This window comes from Bos mutus, chromosome 16 (genome assembly GCF_027580195.1).
Source record: "Bos mutus isolate GX-2022 chromosome 16, NWIPB_WYAK_1.1, whole genome shotgun sequence".
Classification (NCBI taxonomy): Eukaryota; Metazoa; Chordata; class Mammalia; order Artiodactyla; family Bovidae; genus Bos; species Bos mutus.
Genome location: NC_091632.1, coordinates 44,132,433 through 44,154,285, shown reverse-complemented (window position 1 = coordinate 44,154,285; position 21,853 = coordinate 44,132,433). Strand labels below are relative to the sequence as shown.

The 21,853-nt window shown below is 51.4% G+C and overlaps 1 protein-coding gene across 2 annotated transcripts; it reads right to left on the bottom strand.

Moving 5' to 3' along the window:
* Positions 1-647: 647 nt before the first annotated feature.
* On the bottom strand, positions 648-21,838 carry AGTRAP (angiotensin II receptor associated protein). Of its 2 annotated transcripts, none has more exons than XM_014483748.2 (5): positions 21,715-21,838; positions 8,553-8,587; positions 5,923-6,028; positions 4,882-5,077; positions 648-3,528 (listed from the first exon to the last, which is right to left on the bottom strand). In XM_014483748.2, exons 1-5 carry the CDS (start codon positions 21,739-21,741, stop codon positions 3,425-3,427), a joined length of 468 nt encoding a protein of 155 aa, XP_014339234.1. In that variant the 5' UTR covers positions 21,742-21,838; the 3' UTR covers positions 648-3,424. The 2 variants fall into 2 exon arrangements, with proteins under 2 accessions (XP_014339234.1, XP_005889248.1); XM_005889186.3 differs by having other exon boundaries at positions 4,903-5,077.
* Between the last annotated feature and the right edge of the window lie 15 nt (positions 21,839-21,853).

Below are 21,853 nucleotides of genomic sequence, written 5' to 3'. Positions count from 1 at the left end.
TAGCATGTGAGATGAGTGCAATTGTGTGGTAGTTGGAGCATTCTTTAGCATTGCCCTTCTTTGGGATTGGAATGAAAACTGACCTTTTGCAGTTCTGTGGCCATTGCTGAGTTTTCCAAATTTGCTGGCATATTGAGTGTAGCACTTTCACAGCATCATCTTTTAGGATTTTAAATAGCTCAGCTGGAATTCCATCACTTCCAATAGCTTTGTTCATAGTGATGCTTCATAAGGCCCATTTGACTTCATACTCTAGGATGTCTGGCTCTAGGCGAGTGACCACACCATCATGGTTATCCAGGTCATTAAGACTTTTTTTGTACAGTTCTATGTATTCTTGCCATCTCTTCTTGATCTCTTAGGATTATTATATCAAAAGAAAAGAGGTGACATTTTTCTTTCACCTAATGGCCTTGGGGCTTCCCAGGTGATGCTAGTGGTAAAGAACCTGCCTGCCAATGCAGGAGAAATAAAAGATGTGGGTTCAACCCCTGGGTCAGGGAAGATCCCTGGAGGGGCACGGCAACCCACTCTAGTATTCTTGCCTGGAGAATCCCATGGACAGAGGAGCCTGGTGGGTTATAGTTGATGGGGTCCCAAAGAGTCAGACACACCTGAAGCGACTTACCACATGCACACACAATGGCCTGGGGAATATCTTGTGCCTTTATTTATGACTTTATAGTTTAGCAAGGCTACAATTCCACTACCTTCCAATAGCTTTCTTGAGTGATCATTAACTTACAGTGGTCTTCCAACGTTTCCTAGGTTTCCGTATCTACAGTGCCCTACTAGAACTTCTACAGCTACCTGTTGTTATGCTGTCATGTCCGACTATTTTGTGATCCTATGGACTGTAGCTCACCAGGCTTCTCTGTCCATGAGATTTCCCAGGCAAGAATACTGGAGTGGGTTGCCATTTCCCTCTCTAAGGGATCTTTCCGACCTATTCCTGACCTGTTCTATCCCTATCAGGCAGAAGTACCTGAAGAACTCCCCTAGATTGATATAGCTCATGCCTGGTGCTCTTTGTCACCACCCCCACCTCTCTGTCCAACACTGTCCTTCTAGACTATAAATCAGACCATGCCCAACTCTGCCCAAAGCCCTCCAGCAGCTCCCGTCTCATTCAAAGTTCTTGAAATGACCTTCTGACTCTGCATCATCTGGCCCCCGCTGCCTCCCTGACCTCATTCCTTCTTCCTGTCCTCATTTGCAGCCATGGTGGCCTCCTGATATGTTCAAGGAGCACATATACTGCCAGCCTCCCATGTGCCAGGAACTGGTATAAAAAAGAGAACTGGGGACCTCCCTGGTGGTACAGTGGTTAGGAATCCGCCTGCCAGTGGAGGAGACACAGGTTTGACCCCTGGTCCCAGAAGACTCCACATGCTGCAACTAAGCCCATGCACCACTGAAAGTAGTGTACCTAGCACACCACTTCAGAACTGCTGCAGCCCACGTACCTGGAGCCTGTGCCCTGCAATCAGAGAGGCCACTACAACGAGAAGCTCACGCACTGCAACTAGAGTAACCTCCACTTTGCAACTGGAGGAAATCTGTGTACAGCAATGAAGACCCAGTGCAGCCAAAAAAAATTTTTTAGAGGGCGGGGTGGCAGGGTAGGGGAGAGAATTGGAGCCTCTCTCCTACCCAAGGCCACAATCATGAACTTGAGACAGGTCCTTCTAGTCAACGCTTTTATGCCTTAACTACATACACACCCATGAACAATACAAAGTATTTCTATGAGCTTTTAAAATTCACACTAATGCTCTCATATTGCACGTGCCACTCTGCAACCGATGTTTGGGGGGACCTCCATTGATAGAAATGTCTGGTTTATTCATCTGAACTGCTGAACAGTATTCCTTAGAATGAATGAACCACGGCTTATTTGTCTGCCTTCATCTGACTAAAAGACTGTTTCTGGTTTGCTGCAGCTGCAGCTGCTCTGCATTCCTGGGTCCCTTCTTCAGAGGCCCATGTTCCTTTTTTCAGGGCTTAGGCCTCCTGACAGAGGACTCCCAGTGTCTGTTACCCTGAGGGCAGGACCTGAGTTCACCCCTGTAGCCCCAGGCCCATGCCCAGCACTGGCAGGCACTCAGCCTCTTTGGATGGATGGATACGGAAGAATGGGGCGGTGGGGGCTGTGCACCTAGCCTTAACCTCTCTGTGCCAGGGACAAGCAAGCCAGGATGGCCTGACAAAGCCCAGATGCCTGGAGCCCAGTGGTCAATACCCATCCCAGTAAGGGTGGGGTAGGGTCTTGGCCACGAAACCCCTGGAGCTTCTGAACAGTGGTCCCAGTTTGCTCTGAGTCCAAGATACCAGGTCTGCCAGGGGAGGCCAGCCCTGGACTACTGACCAACATCAGCATGGCCTTAGGGAGCAGCCCCACCAAAAACCTTGCTGTTATTTAGGAAGCCCTCCCGAGGGTCAGGCACTGTACATTTCGCCTGCGTCGTCTCTTTCTCTCTGGGCAGGTTATTAGCCCTCTTCCAGCAGACACGGGCTCCAAAGGTTGAGATGCCCAAGGGCACACAGTCAGTGGCAGAGCAGGATTCAAACCAATACCTGTCACTTAATTCAGAGACATGGATGCCTATTGACACACTGGACAGTGCCCCCTCTCCTGCGGCCTCGGCTAGGCCAGAGCTGAGCACCCGGCAGGCCCAGCTGGTCACAAGCCCCCGTTTCCTCCTGTCACAAGGAAACAAGCACCTAAGCCCTGGCACCCTGGAGATTCACAGCAGAAATCTTCCTGGGAATGGCAAGTCCAGGCCCCAGCTCTGAGAGGAGAGGAAACACAGCTCAAAACACACTTGGCTGCAGAATTCCCTTTAATGCTGTGGCCTGCAGCTGGAGGTTGATGGGGGTCTGAGGGGCTGCAGACCCCTCCTGCCTCCAGCCCTGGGGTCCTCAGGCACCAAGCGACCAGGTAGTGAGAAGCCAGGGGTCCTTACCCCTGTGCTCCTGGCAGTGAGCAGGACCCAAGGCTCTCAGAGCTCCTGCGGGAGGGCATGGCCAACCTCAGGAGAGGCTGAGGTGGGGGGGCACCACTGGCCCCTAGAGGCCTGATCTTGCCAGGCTCGGGCATGGCTCGGCCTGGGGCCTGCACGGAGCAGCTAAGGGTGGAGGGGACAAAAGCAACCAGAGTTCCCAGCCTGAGACCAGTGGGCTACCCGGAAGGGAGGAGAGGGCTCGAGGAATTGGGGACAGATGTGCACAGGCGCTCTGGGCCTTTTAGGGCACGTGACTCAGGCAATCCCTGAGATGGGGAACTGGAGGACACAAGTTAGTTCTGAGAAAGCAGGGGGCGATCAGGAGCACCCCCTAGGATGATGTCCAAGGCACAAAGAAGGTGATGAGGCCTCCTCTCTGCCGGCTCCACAGTTTGTCAGACTGGCCCCTGGGCTGGGCTTCAGTATCCCCGGGTCACGTGAGCCTTGCTCTCAGGGTCGGCAGGCACCTCTGAGGAGTCGATTGGCTGGTAGGAACTGCGCTCCTCTGAGGGCCCAAGGAAACCTGGGGGGTTGGAGAGAAAGAAAAAAATGAAGGGTTAAGACTTAGGAAATTCCACGAGGCCAAACCAAGGTCCCCCTACTCCCCACCACCAATCCCACCCCAACAAGAAAAGCCAGAGCTGGGCATACAGGTACCCAGGACAGACAGTGGCAGCAGCCCCAGGCACCAAGCCTTTAGCATGTATCACTTATTCAGTCCTCCTGTAACCCTATAGAGCAGGGTATTTTTTTGTCCCTACTTTACAGATGAGGAAACCGAGTGTTAAAAAGATAAACTGCCTTGCTTGAGATTATAAAGCTTGAAGCAGAGGACACTAGGATTCCAACTGATGCAGCACGGTGCTAAAGACAGGGCTCAGCCACTGTGCCTCGGTGCTTCCCTGGGAGCGTGTGCTCAGGAATCTGGCCGAGGGATGCCCAGCCCCGGACCCACGGGCTCCCCTCCAGCTCCTCTCCCGGACAGTGGACATCGTTGTACAGCCTCCAGAAGGCCCCCGGGCTGGCGCAGCTGCAGAGCCCAGATGGTGCCAGGCAGGCTGTTGGCTTCTGGGTGCCATACCCTTCACTCCCATCCTCACTCCCTACATCTGTCCTGTGCTCCTGAACAAGCCCCCAGCACCCCAGGCCTCTGTCTCCTCATCTGTCTAATGGAGGGACAGTGCTGGCTCCTCCCTACCCCGGGGCAGGTCCGGGCAGCCTGGTGGTTTGCCAAGGGTGGGCAGCCCTGGGCCATTCCCGTCCTCAACCCAGCTGCTCCCCCAGCAGGTCTCAGGCCACTTTTCTCAAGAGTGAAAGGCAGAAGACCACAGGTCTCCCCACTTCTCTCAAAAAGGACATGAGAACAGTGTCACAGGGGGCTGGGGAAGGGCTGCAACAAGCAGGGGTCCAGCTCAGGGCTGGCTTTGGCTGGGGCCCCCAGGACCCAGGCCAGCACTGGCTCTCCCCTGGTTGCCCAGACCCCTAGGTGGCAGGAAAGGGGGTTCCAGCGATGGGGCTAGAGGGAGCTGAGAGGGAAAGCTGGCCCTGCAGGTGCCTATGGGATCAGGCCCCCAGTCGCACCCATGTTTAAGCTGAGAGAAGGACATGGCACCATAGCCAGGCAGGGATGGCCAGGGGACCCCTGGGTTCCTCTAGGAGACCAGAAACTTGCATACCTTTCAGCCTAGTGCCCAGAGCCCATACCAGGCCCCACCCTGCACCTTGAATCCCTGTCTCAGGGGGCAAGGTTGGCTCCCTGGGACAGGGGCTGGGGGGCGGGCAAGGCAGAGACCGAGGAGAGGAGAGGAGACAGCAGTGCCAGCACCGGGGCTGGTGGGAGGGGAACTGGGGAGCTGGCTGGAGGTGGTGGCCTCACCAACGTGGACCAGGAGCTCACCCCCACGCTCCCGGTACATGTGGTAGACGAAGAAGCAGGAGATCGGCTTGAGGATCAGGTTGAGGATGGCCATGCCTGCACTGAAGCGCACTGTGTCCGAGAGGTTGGACCTCGGGTAGAAGATGCCAATGTAGATCACATCCAGGAAGATGGTAGCCACCAAGCCACCCAGAAACTGCAAGACAGCCAGGCACAGGGCCGAGGGGTGACCACAGTGTCATTAGGGTGGTGAGCGTGCTGCTGCCCTGCCACCCCATCCCCCCACCATATATACCAGACTGGAAGCTCCATTTGTGCCCTACTGTGTCCTTGGGCTTTGCTGGAAGACAGACCAAGACAGCAGGTGGGACTCTGCAGACTAGATGCCTGACAGGACTGCAGGGCTGAGAGCAGGGATGGGGTCCCTATTGGGACCCAGCCTGCAGGCTCTGACAGAGTCCTCTCCCCCAACTCTTCTCATCCTTGAGGCCATGATGAGGCACAAGACGTGGGCTCAGAACCTCTAAGATAGAAGGTCCCTTGGAATTCACTGGTTCCATCTCCACCACCGAAGACATCCATCTCTAACCATCCTGAGAGGCCAGTGCTGGTGCTCACAGCCACGGGGTCTGAGCGGGTGTCCGAGGGCTCCTGGTAGGACAGTTTAGCCAGACTGTGTCCACTCTGACCTCACAAAGTGGTTGAGCTCCCTCTTCATGGGAGGCCCTCCCTATTAGGGGGGCCCTCAAGGAGGGTTACTGGCGTATGCCCTACTGCCCTCCAGGAATGGCCAATCTCATGGGGCACTGGTGGGAGTCCACCCCATGCCCCTTTTGGGAAAACAATGAGGAGACTCTCTGAGCCAGGCAGGCAGAGCAGCAGGCCAGGCTAGTGAAGATACATGTGGGCTGGGAGCCTGGACTCTAAAAAATGGAAAATGGGGAAAAAAGAAGGCAGAGAAGACAGGACAGGGAAAGGGGAAGACGGAGCTGGGCCTACAACCACCCTGAAGCCGGTTCCCTGGCTGCTCCCCCAGCTTACCATACTTATGGCGTCAACAGAGTCCCGCTGCGCCATGGCCCACACGCCCAAGGCCAGGATGGGGAAGTTGGTCCAGGCATAGGGGCCCTGGAACACGATGCAGCCCCTGCGGGAGGAGGCACCTGAGTCAAGTCAGGAGGTGCCCTCTAGGTGCCCACCCCTCCTACAGGTCACCTCCTGGGGCGCTGTCTCAGGGCCCCCATGAGTAGAGGCCACAGTCGGCCTCGTTCCCCTCTCCATTCCCCTACTTCACACCCATGTGCCAAAAATGTCAGCACATCCCATCGGCTCTGCTTCCCAAATGGATCCGGAATCTGGCCATATCCATCCAGGCCCAAACCACCATCTTCTCCTACTAGGACTGAGCATTTCGCTGTAGCCTCTCCCCATTGTTCCCCTAACTTCCACTCCTGCCCCATCCTGGTCATTCCATAAATGCGCTTGCATGCATACTAAGTCACTTCTGTCGTTTCCGACTCTTTGCGACCCCATGGACTGTAGCCTGCCAGCGTCCTCTGTCCATGGGATTCTCCAGGCAAGAATAGTGGAGCGGGTTGCCATGCCCTCCTCCAGGGGATCTTCCAGACCCAGGGATCAAACCTGTGTCTCTACGTTCCTGCACTGGCAGGCAAATTCTTCACCACTAGAGACACTTATTAACTCCTCCATAAACAGCAACCAGTAAGGTAAATCAGGGGGTGTCATTTCTCTGCTAAAAGTCCTCCAACACTTTCTTGGAATAAAATTCAGACCCTTGATCATGGTCTACAGGGCCCTGTGGGGTCTGATGACACAGCCCAGCCTATGGCTCCCATCCATTGCCTTGCCGTTCCCTCTACCTGAACACTTGGTCCGTTCTTGTCATTTTAGCCTCAGCTCATATGTTAACTCTGAGACTCTTTCCCTGACTGCCCCACTGTAAGGACCACCTTCTAACACAATGCCCACTCTCTTATCTTGCAGGGCATCGCTACTAACTAAACTGTTTGTCCATTCAAAGAAAAGAATAGTTAACCCAGACCCCTTACTAGTATCTGGCACAGTTACGAGTGCTTTAAATGGGTTCATTTATGTGCATATGCGTTAACAATCCTTGTAAAGAGGCACTACGGTCATCTTCATTTTACAGATGAGGAGACTGAGGCCCAGAGAGGTCAAGGAACTTGCCCAAGGTCACACAGCTGCTAAGTGGCAGAGCTGAGATTTAAATCCAGGCAGTCTGGCTCAAGAGGCCATGCTCTTACCCACCTGGACGGCCCAAGCACAGAGTGGGGTGCTTCATAAATATAAATGACATTCCCTGAAGTATACCATATGGGAAACATGTGCAAAGCAGTTAAGTGCAGAGCACCATGGGGCTTACTTGGAAATCAGTCATCTCATTTTTTGGTTTTGAGAAAGCAAGTGCTGGGGCCCCAGCCTGGACTCATTAACTCAGAGTCTTGGGGAGTGTGCCTGAGAAATCTGGATTTTCACTCTGCTCTCCAAGGCCATTAACCATGATGATCACTGCTCCTGTTATTCATACCCACGAACACGTACACTGCACTTCCACGTCTGCAAAATGCACACGTGAGCTCAATGGTTTCCAGTCTTGGTCGGGCAGAAAAATCTCCCCAGAAACTCAACAGATAAAGCAGATAAAGCAGAAGGTAATGATGAAAATCACCCTGCGGTCCCCGGGCCTCCCTTGTGTAGGCCTGGGCAGTGTCTGGTGAGCAGAGCAAGGCCATGCTTCTTCCTCACAGCTCCTGAGGGCCGTGCATCCTTGCACCCATTTTACAGATGGAAACCAAGGTACTGAGAAGTGGAGTTACTTGATGAAGGTGACCCAGCTAGAACACGGCAGGGCTAAGGACATGACCAGGGTCAGTCTAAATCCTGAGTCTACTGTCTCTGGGCAGGGGGTATGAAATGAGTGAGGGTCCACGCCTAAGTGAGTGACCTCACCCTCGTACTCAGATTCATCATGTGTCTACTTGCTGAGCTGCTGAGTTAACCTCCAGAAGGCACCCTCAATAAATGTCACCAATTATTATGGTTTCAGAAATTGTGTTTTCACCTTTAGATGACTTAAGAGGATAAGTGGGAAGGTCAGTAATACTCTCACATTATAGGTGAGAAAATGACTCAGGGGGTTTGAGTGGCTCACCCAAGGTCACAGACACACAGAGCTCCACCAGACATCCACCCCAGCAAGGTATGAGAGGCCAGCCCCTAGGCTTCAGCACCTTACAGCCCCAGATGCAAAGGCCCTAGTGGAGGAACCAGAGGGATGCCAAGCCCCAAAGGGCTTAGGTAGTGTCTGGAGAAAGGTCTGAGCTGTCAGTACTGCCCCCTGGGCTGCTGTCTTCCTGAGGATGAGGGCTAGAAGCTCCTAGGGTCAGTGATGGCAAAGGCCTCTGTGTACCACCTGCCCCTCCAACATCCTTGGGACACAGGAGCTTGCTAATGATGATCTTGACAGATGAGCTATTTAGTCTTGGAACGGGTCGGGAGACATGGACAAGACCCCAGGAATACATGTGGACAGGACCCAGGATACACGTGGACAAGACCCCAGAGAGACATGTGGACCCAGATCTCGGGAGACCAGGGGGACACAGAACCGGACACCCACACTCACTCACCAGGTTGTCAGCAGCCAGTGAACCAGGAGGATTGCCTGTGGCACAAAAAAAAGAGGGGATGAGGTAAAGAAGAGAACTGCGACTGTGACCACCATGGTGGTAGGATGAATGGGCAGCAAAGCTTCTGGAACCAAAAAACACCAGAAGCCCCTGCCTAGGACCTAAGAGGGCTTCAGGATGTCTGCTCAAACACCAGCAAGAGAGTGGCCCCCAACAGTGGCAGAAAAGGAGGAAGAGCACAGGTCAGGCCAGAGGACACTGCCAGGTCACCCCTCCCCGGTCCCTTGGGGCAGCTGACACCCACACCCCTTCCTGTTTCTAAAGCTGGAGGCTCCTTTGGGGAACCTGGGAATCTCTTCTGAAACCAGAGGAGGCCTCGATGGCTGGAAGGGGCTCAAATGAAGCTGATTTCAGTACACTGGAGCTGGGGTGCCGTGTGGGGCTGAGCAGATGCCCAGTGCATCCAAGGAATGGGAGAGCAGCCCGGGGGCAGGAGACCAGAGGGGAAAGGTGGGCCTGGAGGACCTCGGCAAGGAGCATGGACTTCATCTCAAGGGCGCTGAAGAAGTCACCAGGAGCTTTTCTGCAGGAAGGTAACATGTTAGGATTTATACTAAGAGTCCGTGCACTGTCCCACCCTTTTTAATGACACATATGTCCTTCAGAGACAGTCCTCTTTACTGGAACTGGTCTCTATTCCCAGAAATCAAGAGAGTCCTGATTGCAAAGCAAGTAAAGAATATAGTATTAGACTTTCCCAGTGGTCCAGTGGCTAAAACTCTGTGCTCCCAATGCAGGGGGTCCAGGGTTTCATCCCTGATGAGGGGAACTAGATCCCATATGCTGCAACTAAAGATCTCTGTCAGTAAATATTTATTCATTTGTTTCTTTAGCTACGTCGGGTCTTACCTGCAGCACGTGGGATCTTCATTGTGTTATGCAGGCTCTCTAGTTGCGGCGCGAGGGCTTAGTGGCTCACTCAGCATGTGGGGTCTTACTTCCTGGATCAGGGATCGAACACACGTCCCTTGCATTGCCAGGTGGATTCTTAAACCACTGCACCACCAGGGAAGTCCCAAATAAATATTTTTTAAAAAGAAAGAGAAGAAGGAAGGAAGAAGCAGATGGATGCTATGGGGAAGGCAGGGAGAAGAAGCGGGAAACTCGGAGCTGGTGCTAAAGGGGACTTGGGGACCAGCCAGGCACAGGGGAGGGAGAGTGGGGTGTTCCAGGGTGTTCAGGTGTCCCAGAAGCATAGGCAAGGACACAACACCCAGAGCCCTGAGGAGGGGTAGGGCCAGGATGGGGCTGAGGTCGGGGGTGGTGGCGAGACGGCAGAGTAGGGTCCAGTGGTGGACAAGGACCTTTAAGGGAGTTTGCTCCAGGCACCAAGGGTTCAAGGATGCCAAGAGCCTGAGGCAGCGGCGGCATGCTGGGCCCAGAGAGCAAGGGTGGCACAGCAAGGACTGCAGTGAAAGGCCCAGGTTTCTAGTCTTGTGCTCAAGGGGGTGGGGGGTGTTAAGGAGAGGATGCCACCTGCAGCAAGGAACTCTGGCTGCATTTCTAGAAGAATCACTATTGGACTTCCTTGGTGGTCCAGTGGTTAAGAATCCACCTGCTAATGTAGTGGACACGGGTTCGATCTCTGGTCTGGGAAGATCCCACATGCCATGAGGCAACTAGGTGCTGCGTGCTACAGCTACTGAGCCTCAAACCTAGAGCCTGTGCAGCAAGAGAAGCCACAGCAAGAAGAAGGCTGAGTGTGGCAACTAGAGAGTATCCCCAGCTCACCACAAGTAGAGAAAGCCTGCACGCAGCAATGAAGACCCAGTACAGACAAAAAAAAAAAAAAGAGTTATTATTTATTGCACATCTGCAACGTGCCAGGCCTGGGCCCAATGTCTCACATGACCTTCTCTGAGCTTCTGAAGCAGATACTAGAATCATTCCCATTTTACAGTCAAGAAAACCAGGCTCAGAGGTAAATTAAGTTGATCATGACTCCACTGATGGCAAAACTGTAATTAAATGGGAAGTCTGACTCCAAAACTAGGGCTCCTAACCTTTGTGCTAGAGAGAGAAGCTCTTTGGGCTTGGACACACATGGATGTTTTCCACACGGGGTGGGGGGCAGATGACATCTGGGGCAGATGGCCAGGATACCCCAACTTGCCCCCAGTGCTCAGGTTAAGTGAACCAAGTCCAGACTGTGGTGCCCAACCCCTAAAGAACTCCTCTTCCAGCTACAAAGGACTAGGAGAATGGCTCTTTAAGGACCAACACACCTGACTGTACAGAGGTCTCAAGACACCAAAAAAGCTGAGCCTACATGACTGAGAGTTGGACCATAAATAAGGCTGAGTGCTGAAGAATTGATGCTTTTGAACTGTGGTGTTGGAGAAGACTCTTGAGAGTCCCTTGAACTGCAAGGAGATAAAATTAGTCAATCTTAAAGGGAATCAATCCTGAATATTCACTGGAAGGATTGATGCTGAAGCTGAAGCTCCAATACTTTGGCCACATGATGTGAAGAGCTCCTTAGAAAAGACCCTGATGCTGGGAAAGACTGAAGTCAGGAGGAAAAGACAAAGGGTGAGATGGTTGGATGGCATCACCGACTTAATGGACATGAGTTTGAGCAAACTCCAGGGGTTGGTGAAGGACAGGGAAACCTGGCGTGCTGCAGTCCATGGGGTTGCAAAGAGCTGGACACAACTCAGCAACCGAACAAGAACAATATGACAGAAGGCTAGCTCTGGAAGGAATTTTGGTCACTATCTACCTTTATTAATGAGTGCTTCCTATGTGTCAGGCACCAAGATAAGATTTTTCTGCCTGTGAACGCATTTCATCCTTACAATCCTCTGAAGCACAATTTCCCCCGTTTTACAGTTGAGAAAACCAAGGCTCAACGGTAAGTAATCTGCTCCAGGTCACAGAGCAGAGCCAGGATTCAATCCCAACTTAGCCAGGTGTTGTTCCACCCAGGGCCTGAGTGGATGTGCCCTCCTATTACAAAGATGCGGAAACCGAGGCAGAGTAGAACTAGTCTTCTGAGGTTTTCCCCAGGGACTGAGGAGTGAGTGGATTTCCCTGGTAGTTCAGTTGGTAAAGAATCTGCCTGCAATGCAGGAGACCCCAGTTCAATTCCTGGGTTGGGAAGATCTCCAGGAAAAGGGATAGGCTACCCATTCCAGTGCAAAGAAACAGCGGAGTACAATAGAATGGGAAAGACTAGAGATCTCTTCAAGAAAACTAGAGATACCAAGGAAATATTTCATGCAAAGATAGGCATAATAAAAGACAGAAATGGTATGGATCTAACAGAAGCAGAAGATATTAAGAAGAGGTGACAAGAATACATAAAAGAACTACACAAAAAAGATCATAATGACCCAGAAAACCACGATGGTGTGATCACTCACCTAGAGCCAGACATCCTGGAGTGTGCAGTCAAGTGGGCCTTAGGAAGCGTCACTATAAACAAAACTAGTGGAGGTGATGGAATTCAAGCTGAGCTACTTCAAATCCTAAAAGATGATGCTGTGAAAGTGCTGCACTCAATATGCCAGCAAATGTGGAAAACTCAGCAATGGCCACAGGACTGGAAAAGGTCAGTTTTCATTCCAATCCCAAAGAAAGGCAGTGCCAAATAATGTTCAAACTATTGCACAATTGCACTCATCTCACACACTAGCAAAGTAATGCTCAAAATTCTCCAAGCTAGGCTTCAACAGTATGTGAACTGAGAACTTCCAGATCTTCAAAATGGATTTAGAAAAGGGAGAGGAACCAGAGATCAAGCTGCCAACATCTGTTGGATCATAGAAAAAGCAAGAGAATTCCAGAAAAACATCTACTTCTGCTTCATTGACTACACTTAAGCCTTTGACTGTGTGGACCACAACAAACTGGAAAATTCTTAAAGATGGGCATACCAGACAACCTTATTTGCCTCCTGAGAAATCTGTATGCAGGTCAAGAAGCAACAGTTAGAACCGAACATGGAACAATTTACTGGTTCCAAATTGGGAAAGGAGTATGTCCAGGTTGTAAATCGTCACCCTGTTTATTTAACTTATATGCAGAGTACTTCATGTGAAATGCCGGGCTGGAAGAAGCACAAGCTAGAATCAAGAATTCGGAAAGAAATATCAATAACCTCAGATATGCAGATGATACCACCCTTATGGCAGAAAGCAATTAAGGTGAAAGAGGAGAGTGAAAACTCTGGCTTAAAACTCAACATCCAAAAAACAAAGATCATGGCATCCAGTCCCATCACTTCATAGCAAATAGATGGGGAAACAATGGAAACAGTGACAGAGTTTATTTTCTTGGGCTCCAAAATCACTGTAGATGGTGACTGCAGCCATGAAATTAAAAGACACTTGCTCCTTGGAAGAAAATCTATGACAAACCTAGACAGCATGTAAAAAAGCAGAGACGTTACATTTTTGGACAAAGGTCCATATAGTCAAAGCTATGGCTTCTCCGGTAGTCATGTATGGATGTCAGAGTTGCACCATGAATAAAGTTGAGCACCAGAGAACTGATGCTTTTGAACTGTGGCGTTGGAAAAGACTCTTGAGAGTCCCTTGGACTGCAAGATCAAACTATTCAATCCTAAAAGAAATCAGTTCTGAATATTCATTGGAAGGATTGGTGCTGAAGCTGAAAGAAAGTGAAAATCAAAGTTGCTCAGTCATTTCCAACTTTTTGTGACCCCATGGACTATACAATCCATGGAATTCTCCAGGCCAGAATACTGGAGTGGGTAGCTGTTCCCTTCCCAGTGATCTTCCTAACCCAGGGATGGAACTCAGGTCTCCCGCATTGCAGGCAGATTCTTTACCAGCTGAGTGACCAGGGAAGCCCAAGCTGAAACTGAAGCTCCAATATTTTGGCCATCTTATGCGAAGAGCTGACTCATTAGAGAAGACCCTGATGCTGGGAAAGATTGAGGGCAGGAGGAGAAGGGGACAACAGAGGATGAGATGGTTGGATGGCATTACCGACTCAATGTACATGAATTTGAGCAAGCTCTGGGAGTTGGTGATGGACAGGGAAGCCTGGTGTGCTGTAGTCCATGGGGTCACAAAGAGTTGGACACGGCTGAGCGATTCAACTGAACTATATCCACTCCAGTATTCTTGGGCTTCCCTTGTCGTTCAGATGGTAAAGAATCTGCCTGCAATGTGGGAGACCTGGGTTCCATCCCTGGGTTGGGACAGTCCCCTGGAGGAGAGCATGGCAACCCATGCCAGTATTCTTACCTGGAGAATCCCACTGACAGAGAAGCCTGGTGGGCTACAGTCCATGGGGTTGCAAAGAGTCAGACACGACTGACTAAGCACATGGAAGAATGAGTGCATGTGTGCTCGGTCATGTCCGACTCCTTGAGATCCCATGAACTGTAGCCTGCCAGGCTCCTCTGTCCACGGGATTGTCTAGGCAAGAATACCAGAGTGGGTTATCATGTCCTCCACCAGAGGGTCTTCCCAACCCAGGGATCAAACCCATGCCTCCTATGACTCCTGCATTGCAGGTGGATTCTTTACCACTTGAGCCATCCAGGATGCTGCAGGGACTGAAGAAGGGTGATCAAACTGTGCCAGGTTACTTAATCATTTACAGATTAAGTTGGCATCGCTGACACCTGCTTGGCCTCCACCCTGCAGATTCAAAGGTAAGTCGGGCAGATGCAGTCTTAGGCTGCCCTTCCAGAACTGACACCTGGCAGTCCGGGTGGGGTGGGGGGGAACACCTGCTAACCAAAAAATTACCTAAGGAGTATGGGGTCCGAACAGACAGTCTGTTGAGAAGGAAGTAATGGCGAAGAAAAGGACCCTCATTCTGGATCAGAGGAGGGGAGCACTGGAGGCTTCTCTGAAGGATGATGTTTCAGGGGAGATGAAGTGGGTGAGCAAGGAGTTAACCAGGGACAGAGGGGGAAAGAAGAGCATTTCGAGCCAAAGGGACAGCACCTGCAAAGGCTCTGTGACGGAAGGTAGCATGGAACCTTCTGGAGACTGAAAAGAGGCCCATGTGGCTGGAGTGGAAGAGGAGAGTAGAGGAGGGACAGGAAGCTGGGGTGGGGGCAGGGCTGAGCCTGGGAGGTGTGGGAGAGAATTCTGATCTTTATCTTGAGAGCAAAACAGGGTCCTCTCTGACAGGAAGTCCTGCCCACAGAGCGGAAGGGACCTGCCACACGTGGCCAGCCAGGTGGTCCCGGTGTTGGGTTTTTAACTAAGACAAGAAACCAAGGAAGGAGTCAGTCATATATATCACTTCTCCACTCCCCAACATCAACAGTGAGTCCTTCCCTCCCTCAACTTCTATCTCAGAAACAGTCTTCATTCCCAAATGCTCTGGTTCCCACCTCTAGACTGTGCACACAGCAGGTCTTTAATAAACGGATGCTCCTGGCCTGCTGCTGCTAAGTCGCTTCAGTCGTGTCCGACTCTGTGCGACCCCATAGACGGCAGCCTACCAGGCTCCCCCGTCCCTGGTTAACTCCTTGCTCACAGCTACCAGGCTCCCCCGTCCCTGGGATTCTCCAGGCAAGAACACCGGAGTGGGTTGCCATTTCCTTCTCCAATGCATGAAAGTGAAAAGTGAAAGTGAAGTCGCTCAGTCGTGTCCGACTCTTAGCGACCCCACGGACTGCAGCCTACCAGGCTCCTCCATCCATGTGATTTTCCAGGCCTGGCCTGTGGATCCCAGAAAAGGAAAGGCAGCGACACGCAGGAAAGCCTGTGAGGAAACCATTCTATAATCTGTGGGATAAAGTACTTCCTGGAGCTGGAAAAGCCTGTAATATGGAGTGAGCACCTGGCTAAGCCCCCAAACTAGGCCCTCTCTTTGGAGAAGAAAACAGTATGACCTGGAAATCCTGTGGGCCTTTAGCAGACACACCTCCCCTCGGTGCAACATCACTTTTGTTTGCTCAATATTTAGGGAACTTAGCACCAGTGGAGTACGTCTCTTCAGCCGTGGGAAAATAAACCCATGAAGACAGCCTCGTCGGCTAGTTTCCCCATCTTTGTAATGGGAGGGCACACCCACTCGGGCCCAGAGGGGTCGAATGTGCAGGAAAGCTCCAACAAAAAACCTAGCCGAGAATCTAAAAAAGAGTGAATACAGGTATATGTTTAACTGATTCACTCTTCTGTACACCTGACACTAACACAACATTGTAAATCAACCATACTCAATAACTGCAGCCATGAAACTAAAAGACACTTGTTCCTTGGGACGAAAGCTATGACCAACCTAGACAGTGTATTAAAAAGCAGAGACATCTTTTTGCCACCAAAGGTCCGTATAGTCAAAGCTATGGTTTTTCTAGTAGTCACGTATGGATGTGAGAATTGGACCATAAAGAAAGCTGAGTGCTGAAGAATTGAAGCTTTTTGCATTGTGGTATTAGAGAAGACTCTTGAGAGTCCCTTGGACTGCAAGGAGATCATACCAGTCAATCCTAAAGGAAATCAACCCTGAATATTCACTGGGAGGACTGATGCTGAAGCTGAAGCTACAATACTTTGGCCAGGTGAAGAGTCTACTCATTGGAAAAGGCCCTGATGCTGGGAAACATTGAAGACAAAAGGAGAAGAGGGTGGCAGAGGATGAGATGGCTAAATAGCATCACTGACTCAATGGGCATGAATCTTAACAAATTCTAGGAGACAGCGAAGGACAGGGGAGCCTGGTGTGCTGCCGTCCATGGGCTCACAAAGAGACATGACTTAGCGATTAAACAACAACACATTTCAATAGAAATTAAAAAAGAAAAAGGAACCCAGCCAAACCAGCCCTGCCCTCTCCCACAGCCCTTATCTCAGCACAAAAGAACTGTCTGCTGGCTCTGGGGGAAGTTTCTGGTTACCAAGAGAATACTGGGGAGTCTCAGATACGGCCACAGAGATGGGGGAGAGAGGGGTGCATGTGCCCAGCATGTGCCCCGGAGGCCTGACTGCTCCCGGCTGGGCAAGAGGAGAGAGACTTGAGCTCCTGGACTCTTCATGTAGCGCCTGGCCTGGCAGGCTGCCTGGCCCTTTCCCAGCCAGTGTTCAATGCGTCAGAAGACCAAGGGAGAGAGAGACCGGCCATGGCAGCAGGGGCTTGTAAGATGCTGGACTAGGGGTAGGAGACCTGAGTTCTGGTCCAGGAGCCACCTCCTTTTGTGTTGGAGCCCTGGGTTCCTCCCTGGTGACATGAAGGCAGCATCTATCACCCTCGTGTCCCAAAGGGGCGCCTCAACCAGAAAGAGACAGGCATCTGACAGTCAGTCACTGGATGTTTCCATGAAATAACTGTAAGCACCTCCCTGGGGGCTCAGTGGTAAAGAATCCGCCTGCCAATGCAGGAGATCTGAGTTCAATCCCTGGGTCAGGAAGATCCCCTGGAGAAGGAAGTGGCAACCCGCCCCAGTATTCTTGCCTGGAGAATCCCATGGAGAGAGGAGTCTGGTGGGCTACAGTCCATGGGGTCACAGAGAGTTGGACATGACTGAGCGACTGAACAACAACAACCACAACCTCTGCAGACAGTCATCCTGAAACCATGTCACCTACAGCAACCCCTGCTACTGATGCAGATGTACCTGCCGCATATCTACACTGCCCTGAACACTTGGCCCATGTCATCCTTGTGACTGTCTGGGGTAGAGTTTTAACCCTTATGTTTCACTTATGAAGACACTGAGGCTGTGAGAGATTCATTGGCCCAAACAGTTATGTATGACAAGAGAGCCCAGATGCAAATCACAGAATCAGTCGCTTGGGTCTGAGTTTTTCTGCTAATAAAAACATGATGTGGGCTTCCCTGGTGGCTCAGTGGTAAAGAATCCGCCTGCCGATGTAGGAGACACTGGTTCGATCCTTGATCCAGAAAGATCCCACATGCTGCAGGGCAACCGAGCTCATGGGCCACAACTACTGAGCCCATGTGCTTCAACTACTGAAGCCTGTGTGCCCTAGAGCCCGTGCTCTGCAACAAGAGAAGCCACTGCCACGAGAAGCCCATGCTCCGCAACTACAGACTGGGCCCCGCTGATTGCAACTAGAGAAAACCTGCACAGCAACAAAGACACAGTACAGCCAAAAATAAACACATACAATAAAGATAAAATAAAAAAACAACAAAACTGTGAAGCTACATCACCTCCTGGACCACTGGATCCTCCTCTTAGCATCCTAGAAGGTAGGGGCTATTTTTATGCTCTTTTTATTGTGAAGAAACTGATATTCAGAGAGGTTAAGAAACCTGCTTCAGGTCACACAGCTGGTAAGCAGCAAAGCCTGGCCTTGGAGGGAGATCTGATTGGCCCCAAAGCCTGTGCTCTACCCACTGTACTACAGTGCTAGGATCTGGAAGAGCAAGGGAAGAGTGGATGGGAATGAGTATGTCTGACCAGGAGGAAGGAAGGCTAAGGGGAAACCGAGGGGTCCTTGGACCAGGATTCAGACCCTTCATTTGTCACTGAAGGCCTCATGGCAGTGGGGCTGGGACTGCCTAGCCAGGTGATCGACAGACTTGAGGTCACCATAAAGAATGTTTTTTTTCTTTGCCCATACCATATAGGCTTGCAGGATCTTAGTTCCCTGACCAGGGATTGTACCTGGGCCCCAAGCTGTGAAACCACGCAGTCCAAACCCCTGGACCACCAGGGAATCCCCCTCCATACAGATTAATATACAGAATATATTTTTCCTGGGAACTTCCTGTTAGGGGCAGTGGTTAGGACTCTGTGCTTTCACTGCCAAGGGGGCAGGTTCAATCCATGGTCGAGGAACTAAGATCCCACTAGCCATGTGGTGTGGCCAAAACAAAAAATAAACAAAAAACCCAGAATATATTTCTTAGTCCTGTGCAAACATTCAGTGGCCTATTGAATGAGGCAGCAAGATCCCCAAGGAGCCCCAAGGGCTGAGCCCAGGGGGCGGTAGTCAGGGCTGCCAGAGAGGGGAGGCAGAGGCAGGCAGTGGTTGACCGTGTGGCTGCTAGAGCCAAGTATGTGGATCAGACCCCAGCTCCATGACTTAGGGCTGTGTGACTCCAGGCCATCACCTGAGCTCTCACAACTGCCGCTTGCTCTTCTAAAGTGAGGACAATAATGCTCCATGGGGGTGTTGTGTGGCTATGTAGAGGTGGAGGGGTGTGTGAAACATTCAACACACTGCCTCCTAGGTAGTCAGCCTCCGGGACATGGCTATGCATGTGCTCAGTTGCTTCAGTCGTGTCCAACTCTTTGTGACCCCATGGACTGTAATATGCCAGGTTCCTCTGTCCATGGACAAGCAATACTGGAGTGGGTTGCCGTTTCCTACTCCAGGGGATCTTCTCCACCCAGGGACTGAACCCATGTCTCCTGCATCACAGGTGCGTTCTTTACCACTAAGCCACCTGGGAAGCCCTGAGACAAGGCCATCCATGACTATTGTGCAGTCAGGTTCTGGAATTCTTAACCCTCGTGCTATACTACCCCCTTGCACCCTCCTCCCAAGGGCCTTTTCTCACAAGCCCTCATGAACCCAAGTCTAGAACTTTCTAAACTCTCACAATGACGTTGCTTCAGCTCAGGACTTGCCTCATGTGTGGCGTTGGGTTAGGAACTACCTGGAGGGCCCGGGGCAGCTGCTTCTATTCACCTGGCACCACTGCCTACTGTGGGTGGGCTGGGCACAAGCAGGCACTGAGCCAATGCCCCAGGAATGTGTGAAAGGAGGGCACGGGTAAGTGCAGGGTCAGGGGGGTTGGGCATTTTCTGAGCTCCCAAGGGGTTCTGATCTCAGAATATCCCACTTAGACTCCTGTGGGAGGCCAGAAAAGACAACAACAAAAACAGAACCCCCAGTTAATCTTTAATTTCAGATAATGAATAATTTTCTAGACTGTTCCAAATATTGCCTGGGATATAAGATCCACTGGAGAAGGGACAGGATACCCACTCCAGTATTCTGGGGCTTCCCTGGTGGCTCAGTTGTAAAGAATCCACCTGCAATGTGGGAGATCTGGGTTCAATCCCTGGGTTGGGAAGATCCACTGCAGAAGGCAAAGGCTACTCACTCCAGTATTCTGGCCTGGAGAATTCCATGGACTGTAGAGTCCCTGGGGTCACAAAGAGTTGGACATGACTGAATGACTTTCACTTTTCATACTTAGATTAAAAAATTTATTCATTGTTGATCTTAAATTCAAACTCAACTGGATGTCCTCAATGTTACCTGGCAACCCTAGCTGTTCACGACCTCTCGGCACTTACTTGTCTCTGATTGGTAGCAGCTAAGACCCTTGGAGATATGGTGTTTTATTTCTCAAGTCAAAGAAAGGACCAGCGGTTTCACTGTGGGCACTGAAAGCCAGCAAAGCTCACATCTGTGGTCACGTGTGGCCTGTGAGGCCCATAAAGTTTCTCAAAAAAAAAAAAAAAAAGGCCACAAACAGACTAAGCCCTCCCACTGGGCATTAACTGTCAAAGCAGAAGTCGGCCCTAATGGTGGCCAGGAAAGGACACAGCTTTGAAGTTTGACCCTGATGGGTTCAAATTCTGACTGTCACTTAATCTCTGTGGGGCCTTGACAAGTTACCTATCTGGTCTGAGCTGAAGTTGGCTCAACTACAAAAATCTCAGAAGGTTGATGCGATTTAATAACCTGGCACACCACAGACGCCCCAAGAATGAGGGCTCACTCCCTTGTCAGTTCCTGCCCCTCTGTCCCTTTCCTCCTTCCCCCTTAATAATTATTTCAGGCAAATCTCTAATCAGAGCAAAGGTAGTTGGCATCAACCGCACACAGCCTGGAACAGAGTGAATGTTGATACCAACGAACCTCAATTGCCCTCGTGTAAATTTCTTCCCTGCTAAACCTTCAATTCAAGCCCATTCCCTTGTCACAGCCATCTTTCCCCCTGCAGCGGTTGACTGGAAGCCTCAGAGAGGTCTGCTGAAGCAAGTGTTCAATATTAAGGAAATGTGCCCACGTGAAGTCACAGCACAGACCGTATCTAATAATCCAAATATGGATGATGTATTGTTCTGTAGTCATCTATCTCTTACATTACTTTAGTACCAGACACCATGGGTACATAATGCTTTGTCAAGGGTGAGTAAGAGGGTACTCCTGCATACAGTCTCAAAGGAAACTGTACCCAGGCCACAGATGGCAGGTCTGGTCCAAGGTTAACACCTTTCCCCAGTGCCTCACTGGTAAAGAATCTGTCCGCAATGCAGGAGCCACAGGAGACGCAGGTTCAATCCCTGGAACAGGAAGATCCCCTGGAGGAGGCCACGGCAACCCATTCCAGTATTCTTGCCTGGAAAATCCCATGGACAGAGAAGCCTGGTGGGCTACAGTCCATAGGGTCGCAAAGAGTCGGACACGACTGAAGCAACTTAGCTTAGCTAGACCAAAGCTAAAGGCTTCAGCCTCTCAGTGGCAAACCCGGCCAAGAAGCACTGGGCTGGGGGAGGGCGGGGAGAAAAAGAACAGCCTTTGGCATTCTTACAGCTCAGGAAATGAAGACACCCCAGCGAGCTACAGTGTTTTCCTAAATGTGCAAAGTTGGGGCTTTCTGCTTTTGAGTAAATTCTATTGGTGTCTGTGTTGCTTAAGAAATAAAGACGTTGAATCTATCAACTCTGAAAAACCATCTGTCTGGGATCATCTGATTTCCTTAACTTGATCTTCCCAACAAAAGAGGCGGTAAGGGCAGTGTTGGGGGTCCAGGTGAAAACTTTACCCCTCTCTCGGTGGAGGGGAAGTGTCCTGCCTCCAAGTCCAGCCTCGGGCTCTCCGTGGGTCCCTCCCCGACACGCCTTCCCCTTTCTCCAGAGAAATTCTGGGCGCGCAGGCCAAAGCGAGCCTCAGGGGCTCAGCGCTCCCAGCAGAACCGGTCTGACTCCGGGAAGAGACGGCCGCTTCCCTCCTCCAGCTCCCTCTCGGTCTTTCCTGCCGGCCTTCTGGATCAGTCTCCCTGGTATGGTCTATCTCCCCACCTCCTTCCACCTGGCCTCTGTTGCTTCTCTTTCTCCCCACCACTCCACTTTCCCCAGACTCTCGGTCCTTTCACCTCTAAAATCCTACTTTAAAAGCGCAAATACCCAACACGCTCCGGGAGACCCGCCCCGCGCCACCCCCGCCCCGCCCATCGCCACCTTCAGGTTCACGGCTGGCAGCTCCATCGCGACCCAGCCGGACAGCACCTGCGCCACAACCGCGGGGGCTCCTGGTCTCCGAACTCGGGAAGCAAACTTGCCGGCCCCGCCCCGCCGACTGCCCTCTGCCCGCGCTCCA